The sequence below is a fragment of the Pholcus phalangioides genome, unplaced genomic scaffold (assembly GCF_987345545.1).
Source record: "Pholcus phalangioides strain wild (caught in Gottingen) unplaced genomic scaffold, Ppha-v1.0 ptg000007l_1, whole genome shotgun sequence".
NCBI lineage: Eukaryota > Metazoa > Arthropoda > Arachnida > Araneae > Pholcidae > Pholcus > Pholcus phalangioides.
The window spans coordinates 8,173,287-8,187,055 of NW_028301600.1; the positions used below are offsets into that span (position 1 = coordinate 8,173,287).

Consider the following 13,769-nt stretch of genomic DNA (forward strand, 5'->3'; position numbering starts at 1 on the left):
GATAGCTGCAAAAGTACTATTGGGATGCATTCTTTTTAAGTTCTTATAAGGAAAAAGAGAAAAACTTCAACTTTCCCCCTTCACCATGTATCATGATCGGGCGAGATTGAAAAGTGGTTTTACTACTTTGTACACTACTGTATTGATATGCACGCGAGTTGTTGAATAAATTATTTATATAGTTGCTTCTCCCTGAATGAGGTATCATTCACCTCCCTGAAAAGTATGGCATCTCTGCTATACTTTTTCACTTTTTATTGCTAAACTTGATCAGGGTATCGATGTGATTGTAAGCTAATTCACAGATGATGTGAAGCTCATGGGGGTAGTCTGGAATCAACGCGATAGGAAGTTACTCAAGACCAACCTAAACAGGATTGAAGCATGGGCAAATGAATGGAACATGTCTTTTAGCAACAACAAAAACATGGTTGTTCATTTTGATTTGAGCAACCGATGTTTCACTTATAAGTTGAATGGTGTTATTATTCCGGATGCAACTAAGGTCACCGATCTGCGTATTCTTATTGATTAGTAGCTTAGATTTTCTGAGAATTGTTTAGCAGTGGTCAAAAATTGAATAGTTTCATTCTCGAAAATGGTCTCTTCATATTTTCCTAAAGTGATCTTTCCACTTTTCTGGGACTTGGTTCATCCTGGACTGGAGTATGCCGTCAGGTTTTGGAGACCATACCTATAGAGGGACAGACGTGGTCGAAGGGGTGCAGAGAAGAGCGACGCATGCTCTTGATGGCACACAGGGCTTAAGCTATGAAGAGAGACTTGATTTTTTTTAAATGTTTACATTGGAAGAGCGCGGGCCTCAAAGCAGAATGTTTTGCATTGTTCTGCAACGAGCCCTCTGCTACCTGGAAATGTTCTGCAATAAAAGTTCTCATAATAGTATTTTTTACATAATAGTGTTTTCTTAAAATTCTTCCAGATTGCTCTGCAGTAGAACTAAGTGTTCTGCGACATACATTGCAGATTTCGGCATATTCTGCTTTGGGGAGTGCAGGTGTCATTGGGATATGAATGAAGTGTTTAAATGTTTCAACAGGATGGATAAAATAAACCATGACTCAGTTATTAATGCATCGTCAATTAACTGCTTCGATAAGGGGACCTCAGTATCATTTAGTAAGGGAAATTCCAGGTTGTGGTGTCGAAGGAATTTTTCTCTAATGCAGTGGAGGGTTAAAGCCCTCCATTAAAGGGAGGAAATTCATGATCATATAAGTTTACTAAGGAAAAATCTACTTACAACACCATTGAAACATTTAATAAGAGAGTCGGGAGAGAAGATAGTTTTAAAATAACTGTATTATGCCACATAATTATAAAACAAGATTAAATGCATATTATGGTTAGCGAATCAGAGTTAAGAGCTCTATGAATTAGTTTAAACTATTGCACATACCAGGCCTGGTAGATTATCAAGTAGAAGATATCATAGTCGTGGGCTGAATTCTTTGACATGGAGAAGAGTTCAGAGGGACTGATGATCACAGGTGTGCCTTATTTCCCATCATCTCATGGGACTGGATAATGAAGCCATATAGGAAGAGGTCAGTCTTTTCAACAGAGCCTAGCCTGTCCTTGAAGATCGTGGTTGAACGGTACCATCATCTGCTTCCATCTGCACCCAGTCGCCTTTCATTCCTCAAGATCCACGTGACTCATGTGTTCACTCACTAACCAAATTTTTTTACATTTACTTTAGTTTTAAATCTTTTTTCCTTTTCTACAGGATGTAGATTATCAAAGCCGAGGTGAAACAGACCTCGCTTGATCGCTGGAGGAACAAGAAAAAAAAGGGAAGAGAAAAAGCATAGTCTCACGGCTGCTCCAAACTAATTTCCCTCTCGTTGAGTGAGCTTGGCTTGTGATGGCATGGCCACTAGACGCCAACAGCCATTTTACGCTATGTTCTACAACACTAATAAGGTAGTAAATAAATGGAATAGCTTACCTTTCGGGGTTGTGAATTATAACATGATTGGCATGTTTGAAAAGAAATACGATAAACATATTGGGATAAATCGAGAAGCTACCCATACTTAGATGAGACTACCACAATTTTTAATGGGCAGTATATTTATATTTTATCATAATTATTGGTTTTTTATTGCTTTTATTAGGCTGCTCTATTTTTAATATAGTTTAGATATGTATTTGACATCCATATTTTTTATGGGCACCTTTTTTCAGCCACCTCATCAGACATTTTGTCTGTTGTGGTATTTGTATTTGTGTAAGAAGCAGGGTATTACGATTTAAATCACTGGATTTTTTTTTTAATCACTGGTTTCAATCAGGTACTTTTGATATTTCAAACAATTTTAAATAATGATTTTTTTAATACAATACAAATACAATGCCACAACAGGCAAAATGCTCAACGAGATAGCTCAGAAAAAGATGCCCATAACAAATATGGATGTCATATTTCAAAAATACAGCAACCCAATTAAAAATGCAATTACAAACAATATATATATATATACATGATGAAATATTATACAATGCCCATAAGAATACTTATGGTTGTCTTGTTATTCTACATATGGATAACTTCTCAATTTACCCTAACATGTTTATCGTATTTCTTTTTAAACGTGTCAATTGTGTTACAATTTACTACCTCCGGGGGTAAGCTATTCCATTTATTAACAACCGTATTAGAGAAAAATTCCATGCGACACCATTATCTTGCATTGTCCCTTATCAATCGATACTGGTGTCTTCTTGTAAAAGTGCAGTCGATTGATGGTATACTGATAATTCATGGTCCATCCCGATGAAAATTTTGAACACTTCAATCATATCTCCCTGACACATGCGGTCATCCAATGTAAACATATTCAAAAAATTAAGTCTTTCTTCATAACTCAAGCCCTGTGTGTCAATAAGGACACATGTAGCTCTTCTCTGCACCCCTTCAACCAAGTCTATGTCCCTTTGTGGGTATGGTCTCCAAAACATTACAGCATACTCCAGTCCAGGACGAACTAAGCCTCGGAAAAGCGGAAGAATGACTTTAGGAGAACACGAAAAGACCTTTTTTAAAATGAGACCAAACATTCTATTCGCTTTATTACCACTGCTGAACAATGTTCAGAAAACCTAAGCCGCTCGTCAATAAGAATTCCCAAATCGGTGACCCTAGTCACATCCGGGATAGTGACACCATTCAACTCGTAAGCGAACCATGGGTTGTTCGAACCAAAATTAGCAACCATGCACTTGTCAACACTAAACGTCATGCTCCATTTATTCGCCCATGCTACAATCCTGTTTAAGTTGGTCTGGGGCAACTGCCTATCGCTTTGATTCCCAATTACCCCCCATTAGCTTCACGTCATCTGCAAATCTGTTAGCAATCCCATCGATGCCCTGATTACGTTTATCGATAAAAAGTGAAAAAAGTATGGGGCCAAGGACACTTCCTTGAGAAACTCCACTTGTGACGCCTGTGCAACCAGAGAATTCCTCGTTCACCATAACTCGTTGTGACCTATCTCTTAACCACGATTCTATCCAATTCAGCAAGTTGCACCCTAATCCCAATCTCGTGTAAATGCTTAAAGAGTTTACCATGTTGGATCGGATGCTTTCTTTCTGGAAATCAAGGTAAACATATACATTTTTGCCCTTACCCAAAGCCCTAGTTAAACTTTGGTTAACTAACTTTAACTTTAGTATGATGTAATAGACTAAAGAGATAGTAAGTTTCATGTTTTTAATTATTTACACATTAATTGATCACTCAGAAAAATTCACCAACAAAAAAGGCAAATAAAGGATATTACGAAAACTCCTTAAACGAACTAAGGAGTTTTCGTAATTTCCTTTATTTGCCTTTTTAGTTGGTGATTTTTCTGAGTGTTATTAGGCAAAGTTTATCTATTCTTCCACATTAATTAATATTTAAATAAATGTGATAAAGATAGGTTTTTTGGGTGAAGAGTCAGGTTGATAGAATTCAGTTTTTCTCAGAAGATTAGATGATTTTAGAGAGTGGTTTCTAAGGGTCTATTCCAAGAATTTTCTTTCTATGGAGAAAGTGAAGCCCTTAAATCGGACGGGACAACGAATGTTTTGGTTGAATATCAATTTTCTTAAAATTCATTACAATTATAAAAAAATTAGAATTTTTAATTGAAAATAAAATTATTGAAAATTTTAAATGATTTGAAATTGAATTATAATTATGCAATGGAAGGTATTTTATTGCCATGATACTCTGACAATCAAATTTAACGATTATATATTAATATTGTATTTTAAAGAATCAATTTTTTTCTAACACATTTGTTACGATTTCACATCTAATTAAGAAAATGTTATCCATTATTTACTTTCAGCTATGATTGCATCACAAAAAATTTACAACTCATTTTCTTTTCTTCTTTAGATGTACTTTTTTCCTTTTGTCTTTTTCAGTAGCTTAATACAGTGACACTTTAACTAATATTCTCTAATATTTCAGCTAATATAATTTATTATAGTAAGATAATTTTTTCCAGAGCAACATTCATTAGTCAAAACTGGATTTTCTACAGGTTTCTATGGAAAATAGTCGAACTCATTCTAGGAACTGCCCAAAATTTTAAAGCAACTTTCATAAAACACTGTAAAAAATTACTAACACTGCACACGCATGCAGATACAAAAAAATAAGTTCCTAGAATGTCCACATTGTTCAGTTTGGTATTAAAAATTGCCATATGCACTGAAACCATTCAACTTTAAGGCTTTTTTTAAAATGCATTTTCTTTTACCTTAATCATACATTATACATCAAATGGCTCAAAATCTCTCTGAAAGAGAAGGGTATCTAGGAAGCAATTCTGAGGTACAAAAACATTAACCAACTGAAGTGGAAGTTACTCATTGAATTCATTGATTGGCACAAAAAATTGTCTCATGATGCATCTGTTTTATGATAGCTGATGCATCCATATCAAGTAAAATGTAAAATGTTCATTAGTCAAATCTGCAATCGTTAGCCGAGGCAGAAAAATATTGAAAAAAATTTTATCCAAAAAATTTGTAAACAGAGGCGTTGATTTGCCGAGGTATCAGAGAATCTTGTCTAGATACATCCTTCAATAGCTAACTTCACTTGTGGAATTCATGCTCACTTTCACTTGTTGTAGGATTCTATTTTTAGTTTCATATTATCCCTATCCCAGAAATTCACTCTGACATAACCTCACAAAGGAGATAAACACCTCACAGTTCAATATACAAATACAAATACAACGCCACAACAGGCAAATTGCCCAACGAGGTGGCTGACTTAAGAACATCATGGATCCCCGAGCCATTTTTTGGAGGCCCTACCTACTACTACTACACCACACATGTGCCCCACCCACACCCCCCCCTCCAGAACCCCCCAACGAATCGGTACATGCGGGAATGTGCATGTACGTGTAGTGAAACCTGACGTGAAGTTTTGTTGTTTCTCTGTAATGCTTGTTATGTGTAGTGCTGCCATCTGCCACTAGTTTTTTTAACTATGAGTGAAGTGTTATGATTGAATGATTTATTGTTGTAGGACTGTTGCTCTCTGTGGCGAGACTTTTTAACGGGGAGATCGGCTCGCATTTGCGCCTTGAAGTTGGGAACCACAGAAAACCAACTTCAGCCGACCACCACTGTGGGGTTCGAACCCGGATCCTCGCATTGCGAGTCCGTCACTATAACCACTCGACCACCACAGCGGCAATTTAAATTTATGCAAAAAATTCCAATTAATATAATTTTAAAAATTAGTAATTAAATTTACAGATATTCAGCTGAATACCTAAGCAACATTTGGCCGTACTGGATATTCTGCAAAAGGGTTGAATAGGCAGAATACCGAATATTAGACAAAAGGGTTGAATAGGCAGAATACCGAATATTAGACAAAAGGGTTGAATAGGCAGAATACCGAATATTAGACAAAAGGGTTGAATAGGCAGAATACCGAATATTAGACAAAAGGGCTGAATAGTAATTCAATATTTGACTCGCCCATGGGCGGAGATATGGGGGACCCAGCATCAAATGTGGAAATGAATGTTCTAATGTACATGCGTTTATATGAACTGACATAATCATCATGCCTCCAGACTTATAAATCTATCTCCGCCTATGGTCCCATCTCTAAAAGAGTAATAACTGTATAGACAGATTTTTATCCCTGGAATGGAAGTCACTACAGGCTTTGTAGAAGTGTGGCAATAATTGTCATAGTTGGTAAACGAGATGTGTTTCTTTTCAAAAGCAATAATAAATTCTTACAATATTTTCACAACTCTAATTCTCAACAGAGAAATTTTTCACTTTTATACGAAGTGATTCTTTTTCAAAGAAAAGTTTATTCGGTATCACCGTAATATATTCTATATATATACACACACACTAAGATTTTTCTCCCAAATACTTAAATTGATTAAAATAAATAAATGTTAGTTGCATAATACGACTGTGCTTTTGGATTTTTTTTACCAAGTACAAATTTCAGTACTGTTTTAAGCATAAAATGATTTGTTCTTAGATGACATTGGTGTGGTAAATTGTTTTGCATAAGCAAGATCACTAGAGCTTAATATAGTCTACGAGTTAAAACGAGAACTATATATCTGTTATGAAAACTGTTTCAATACCCCTAATAAGTTAGCTTTTCAAACTTGGAATTAAAAATTAGCAAATATAGAATTTAAATTTAAAAAAATTTGATTAAATAATAAAAATTTAATTTAATTTTTTTTTTTGAAAAAATAAGGATTTTTTTATCAATCCTGAACTTAATAAAGATTGAAATTAACAAATTTTACAGCAATAATTTTCCCTCTCTGCATTTATATAAATAAATGTCTGTTCTATATATGCCCCAAAGCAGAATGTTTTACATTGTTCAGCAAGGAACCTTTGGCTGACTGGAAATGCTCTGCAATAAAAATTCCCATAATCGAGTTGAACAATCGAGTCCAGATTATTATGCTGTAGCACTGATTATTCTGCGACGGACATCACAGATTTCAGAATATTCTGCTTTGAGGCATGTATGTGACTGTGCACTTATTTTATTATTTATCAAGTTCAATATTGTCTGAATAATTTGTGTTGGTCTGATTTCTATACAGTAGAACATCAATTTTCCAAACAACTCGGTCAACCAAACACCTTTTCAACCTAACTCATTTTCAGTTTTCTATAGTCAATAATGTTCAACAGTTGGTATTTTCTTGGAACTTAAATCCTCTTATCTCTTAACTCGACAGTGTTGTTCTATTGCACAATAATCCACTTCCAAACAATTGTACATGCCGTACCTGTGAGCTATAGATGTAAACAATAGCAAATCCGGGTACAGTGTATATGTAGTTATAAACAAATGACAAGCAAACAACATAGCTGCCAACTTTTGAAAATGAAAATTCGGGAGATTTTCGCGCAAACCCTTATTTTATGCTAAAACCACTCCCTAATAAATACAATAGGGATTTTTCCAAATAAAATAAGGATTTTCCAAACATAAAAGTTAAAGCGTAGGGAATAAAATCCCTACTGAAGTCAAATTAAAATAGGTATTTTACACACATGGAAGTTAAACCCTTGGGAATAAAATTCCTACGCAAAAAACAAGTGAAATTGGAGGCCAAAACTTCAATGATGTAAAAATAAATATTGTGTTCAATCAGAAACACTGCGAACAAACATTCGGCGCGAATGACCCCAAAATCATCGGAAGATGAAGGAAAACACAGTCAATTTTTGAAGAACACTGACTTTTTGTGACACTTGCTTGATGTTTTTTTTTCATTTCACGAGTGATGATGGCAGTCTTCCCATGACCGATGTTTATGTCCGTAACACAACTTGTACAAAAAGGAAAAGTCGGCCGTCTTCTGGAACGTTTGATGAAAGGAAATTCATCGGAATAGGTATCTTTAAAATTGATTAAATATGTTTTTGCTTATCATTATTCGTGCTTTGTTATATCGCACGTACGTAACTTCAACAAAAGAAATTTTGACCATATGCGCGTCACTAGAATCTTCAATTATTATACAAATACAAATACAACGCCACAACAGGCAAAATGCCCAACGAGGTGGCTGATAAAAAGATGCCCATAAAAATATGGTTGTCATATGTTTCAAAAATACAGCAACCCAATTAAAAATGCAATTAAACGTAATTTTTATAAAGTATTACTTCGAATATTACACGAATATTATCCAGGACTATTGGTTGCTAAGCCATTTCCCTGCACGATAAGACACACAACTTTCTTGTTACCATCAGAGGGTTTGTAAAACTTCCTTAAAAAGGGAATTTCGCCATTTACGACGTGTGACGTCACTTCGAAAGGGAAAAAAAAGAGGCTTCATGCCCCACAAGAAATTCCTTAGGGATTGGTTTCATAAGCGGGGATTTTTTTAATGAAGTAGGGAATTTTTAGGGACAATTAGGGATTTTTGTGATTTTCGTAAAAATTCGGGAGATTTAAGAACTTTTCGGGAGGTCGAGCGATGAAGCTAAAATTCGGGAGACTTGGCAGCTATGAAACAAATACGTGAATAGGAACAGATTTAATTGTCATCTTTTCTTTTCGTCTACGAATTCATCTTAATCCTGTGGGTGTGCCATAATGAAAAGGAGGCGAGGGTCTTCTTGACAACAAAACAGTTCTTAACACGGTTTTGTCGGGTGGGGGGGGGGGAGATATCTTTCATAGTTCGCTTAAAAACAGGTATCTTTCAATCTTTCTTTAGCTTTAGTAGTGTCAACGCTTTTAGTCTTTCTCAAGTGCAGAATGACAAAAACACATTGTTTTCAACATCGAAAAAAAGTGGAAATTGTGAAAAGATTGAAAGCGGGTGATGGTGTGAGGAAACTTGCAGCTGAATATGGACTAGGTGTGGCAACCATCAGTGATTTTTAAAAAAAATTGAGATAAAATAAAAAAATTTGCAGCCAGTTTGGAAACTGCACTAAAGGGCTAAAGAAAAAGATTCACAATGGAATTGGCAGAGAATGAAAAGCTGGACACATGGTTCGTACAAAAAAGAACTGATGGTGTTCCGATAAATGGACCGATGCTTCAGTAGAAAGCTAAACTCTTTAATGAAATGCTAGAAGGTGATAAACATTTTCAAGCGAGCGTGGGTTGGTTGCAATGCTTCAAGTCAAGACATGGAATTCGTCAGCACAACATTGAAGGAGAAAAACTCTGTGAATTCAGAAGATGCAGCCAAATTTGTTAAGGAATTGGAAAAAATTGTCAAAGACAAAGATTTACTGGCCGATCAAGTTTACAACAGCAATGAGACCGGACTCTGCTGGAAAGCTTTCCCATCAAAAACTCTTGTTGGTGGAAACAAGAGCTTTTGATGGGAAACAAACTCCTGGAAGGAAGGAAATAAAAGATTGTGTTACAATCCTTGCATGTGCAAATGCATCTGGGACACATTGCTCGCCCCTAACTGTGGTAGGGAAAGCCTCGATCCAAGATGTTTCAAAAATGTTAATGTTTGCTTTGCTCATTACCAGCGAAATATTTGTTGCAGAAAAATGCTTGGATGGATTCTAAGTTGTTTGCTGAATTGTTTCAATGCATACTTGTCCCAGAAGTCCAAACAAGATTAAAATAAAAGGTTTAGGCAAAGCGGTTCTATTGATGGTTAATGCACCAGCACACCCAGACTGTTCAATGCTCCAGAATGAGGGGATAATTTGCTTGTTTTGCTTCCAAACACGACTTCCTTTATTCAACCACTTGATCAGGGTGTACTGGAGAGCCTGCAATGGCAGTACAGAAAGCAGTTGCTAAAAAAATTGCTGATTGAGGAAAAGAATTCCTCACAGAATATCTCGTCTTTTGTGAAAGCACTGAATGTGAAAGACTGCTGTTACATGGTGGCAGAAGCTTGGAATCCTCTTCCTCGGGTCACTATATAACAAAGTTTTAGGAAGTTATGCCCGTATTTCCAAGGTTTTAACGCAACCACTGAAAATGATCAAAGTCTTTCAGATTCGAAAGAATGCTTAAATATACTTAAGGAACTCCTTGTATTCCAGTCCTGTGATGAAGACGATGTGTCTCAGTGGTTGAAAATTGATAGTAACGATGCAGGATATCATTTTTTGGATGATAGATAAATATTTACAAAAACAAACGATTAAGTTGATTACGATGACTGTGAAAGTGATGAAAATGAACCAACGACAGATGTAAGAACACGCAGTGAGGCATAACAGTGTGTTTCACAAAATGTCTTGCATGGTTAGAATCGCAGCCTAACGCTGACCTGCTTGAATTGTTAATGTTAAAACTATTACAGGATTAGGCTGCAAAATGTCATATAAGCAAGTTGAAGCAATTAAAGATAGATTCATTTTTTTAATGGTTTGAAGGCGTTATTTATCATGCATGTATGTATTTGTGTTTTACCATTTTATTTTTTTATTTTGTGATATTCTGAAAATTAAATGAAAAAAGCAGTGTAAGTCAGTTAAATTTTATTTTAAGGTTTTTATTGCTGAATTTCAATTTATTCCTTTGCGTTATCGAATTAAGTTTTGAAATATATTTTTTGAACTTTTTAACTTTACCGAACACCCTTCGGTCCCGATTGGTTCGGATAATCTATGTTCTACTGTACTTAAAAGGTACATTTATCTTAAGAATTTAATATTGTTCAGACATATTTTTAAAAAGACAATATTTAAACCACTAACTGTTAATAAAATAAAAATTAGATTATGTTTTGTTCTTCATAAGTTAATATTTTAAGGTGAAAATTTGAAAAAAAGTAATAATAATAAATCTCATTTAAATAAAAAAAGAAATCTTATCCAATAAATCTGATTTAAATTAAAAAAATTCGATTTTTTTTAAATCAAGATTCTTATCAACCCTGGTAACAAAATTATTAGAGGATTTCACTTTCCGGTGAATCTCAAACAAGTAACTCTGAGCAGCATCAACTTTTTAAGCGGGAATTAGAAATGACCAAACCCCCCCCCCCCCATCAAAATGCCAAATCCTTTTTTAATGAAATACGCTTTCTTCCGATTTTTAGCAGGTGCAAATTAAGGAATTAAGAGGTTTAGGGAAAAGTTTTCCACTGAGAAATCAACTTCACAAAATATTTGGGCTTGTCAATGCTAAGGGGCTTTTATTGAGGTGCGATATCTTGTCATTGCCACTTAAAAGGTTAAAAGGAAAAAAAACCAGCCTCTAATTCAGCAGGTCTCAACCTTTATGCAAAGCCCCTTTTAGTATGTAATTTCTATGGCGGAGCCCTGTAAGCCTTATTTATTAATTGAATTAACCAATTCATTACTTTTTCCCTGGAGCAGCCCCAAAGGTACACATGGCTGCATGGAGCAAAGGTTGAGAGCCACCGCTCTTAATTATTTCAATTCATATTTTTGGAACCAACCCCTCAATGACAGCTAAGAAGATTCCTGTAAAAAGGAGACATTTCCAAAAACGTATAAGAATAAGTATGCTTTAAATATTATCAAAGTTGAGGACATGTCCTGAAATGAGAATGACTGGTAACCATACATGTCTTTCAATACTCAAGATGCTTCAATCATCTTCATCTATCGGGAATGAAATGAATCAGTGACATGAAAGCACGTTCACAATATCTTCGTAGTAAAAAGAAAAAAAAATAAACAAAATTTACAGATTTATAATAAAAATATTTTATTTGACATTCTTATTTTGCTTAGTTATAGCCATATCTATAGATGGCTGGATGCTTCACCACTGTCGAAAAGGTATAAAAAATTTGTGTAACTAAATAACAGAAATATACAACAAAAAATGTTTTTAATAACAGGCCACAAATGTATGTTCAAGAAAGTAAACTTCTATTAACATCTATATAAATATTTAAATTTGAAGAAATTTATTTTAATTCCTGAGAATCCTATATATCATCATCATCTTTTGATTAAAGTTTTTCCAGTATTTTACATGAATTTTGTTAATATTTGAAGTACAAAAAAACTTACCTCCACTTCTTGATTTTCTTGAAATTCTTTTTCATTCTCTTTTGTCATTGGTGGTAACCGAATACGAGAAAATGTGAATTTGGTTGCTGGTTGCCAACTGAAAAATATTTTAAAATACATCACATAATACTGCTAGTTTTTAGAGAAAGGCCGTAAAGACTATAGGCATTAACAGAATAAATACATAACACTGGCTGAGTGAGGAGATATTGATGTTTCAGGAAAGGAAAATTCATCCTGTCATCACATATTAACAACATCTGTCATATTAACAAGGGAGAGTGACGCCTTTCATCATATAGGCATTAAAACTGAGTTTACAAGATCTTCCAAAATCAGTGATATCTCAATATAACAATATTCTGCGGGATAAAAAAAATATATATATACACACACACACTATACTACTCCTGATCAAAACTATGCAATAATTTTTAAATTGCTATAACACCTTTTAAACATTTAATATTCCATTCAATTACAAAAATGAATTCTGCAAAAAAACATATTTAAGGTATCTTTGTATCCTGTATCTTTCATAGTATAGGGGCGTACCCAAGAGTAACCGAAATTGCCTTACAGTAACTACTTTACCACATACCAACTCCAGTCATATATTGCCACACAGCAATTCCAACCAGTGGAGTTGGATGGGAAATGAAGGCTCCCTCCATCAATGGTCGCCCAAGCTCTGTAGATAACTTGCTTCTGACGTTCTATGCCTGGATTCGAACCCATGGACCTTGATGGTAACATTCACAGTGGAAGATGAGCATCTTACCACTGCGCTACTCGGGCATGCCTTAGAGTAACCAGAGTATCATTAGTACATGGTTCTCTCATTAAGTAAGCATAAAGCCACTCCTTCTGAACCAATGTGTCAAGTGGCATAGCCTGGGAAAGTTGTGTGCGGGATGAATTTTTCCGTGGAAAATGTTTAGCTTGTTCTTTATTTTTGTTCATGACAGACTTATGTGAACAGTGTGGGTCTGTGAAGTTTTGCTTCCTGCTACAGAAAAAAAAAGAGAAAGATTACGGTTATGCTGCTATGGATAAAACTCTAGTGTATGGATGGTTTTCGCATATCAAAGAAAGTGAAATGTCAACTGACAACCAAGCTAGTCGCTGAGAAGATTGCACAACAGTATGTGCAAAAAAGGCTAGATTTGTGAGAGATGGGCGACTGGTTTTTGCATCATGAGTATGCTCCATTTCAAACTTTCTTCACAGTGCGCCAACAAGAAACAGTATGATTGCAGTGTGCCACCCGGCCTATTCACTTGACTTAGCTCTGTGTGACTTTTCTTTATTCCTGATGAAGAGGGACCAAAAAGACAGTGTTTTGTGAACATGGATGAGGTGAAAGCAAAAACAATGGAAGCGTTCCCTGGCATCACAACAGATGAATTTAAAAAATGTTTTGAACAATAGATGAAAAGACTCAACAAATGTATTTAGCTCTAAGTAGTACTTTCAAGAGAATTGAAGAATTTTTAGAAAAAAATTGTAAACAAATAAATTCCTGTTACTTTTGGGTACTCTGTCATATATAATAAGAGATATCCAACAGCGTGTCCCCTAAAGTTAGGGTCCTGCATTGACTTGATGTTGGCCGGTGTCACTTCTAATTTCAGGAAAAAAATTTGAAACTACTGGTGATGTAAACATCCAAGAAAAACCAATAAATTCCAAGACAGAAAGCTCATTAGAATTTGTAAGGAAAAGTGAAAATAATC

General features: G+C 35.0%; 1 protein-coding gene across 1 annotated transcript in view; it reads right to left on the reverse strand.

Annotated features, from left to right (window-relative positions):
• The window catches only part of LOC149084886 (fragile X messenger ribonucleoprotein 1 homolog A-like), a 102,150-nt gene that overhangs the window by 70,002 nt on the left and 18,379 nt on the right, over positions 1-13,769 (reverse strand). The window contains exon 3 of the mRNA XM_089232621.1: positions 12,034-12,130. Coding sequence (XP_089088747.1) covers positions 12,034-12,130 — 97 coding nt within the window. The remainder of the gene's footprint in view (positions 1-12,033; positions 12,131-13,769) is intronic.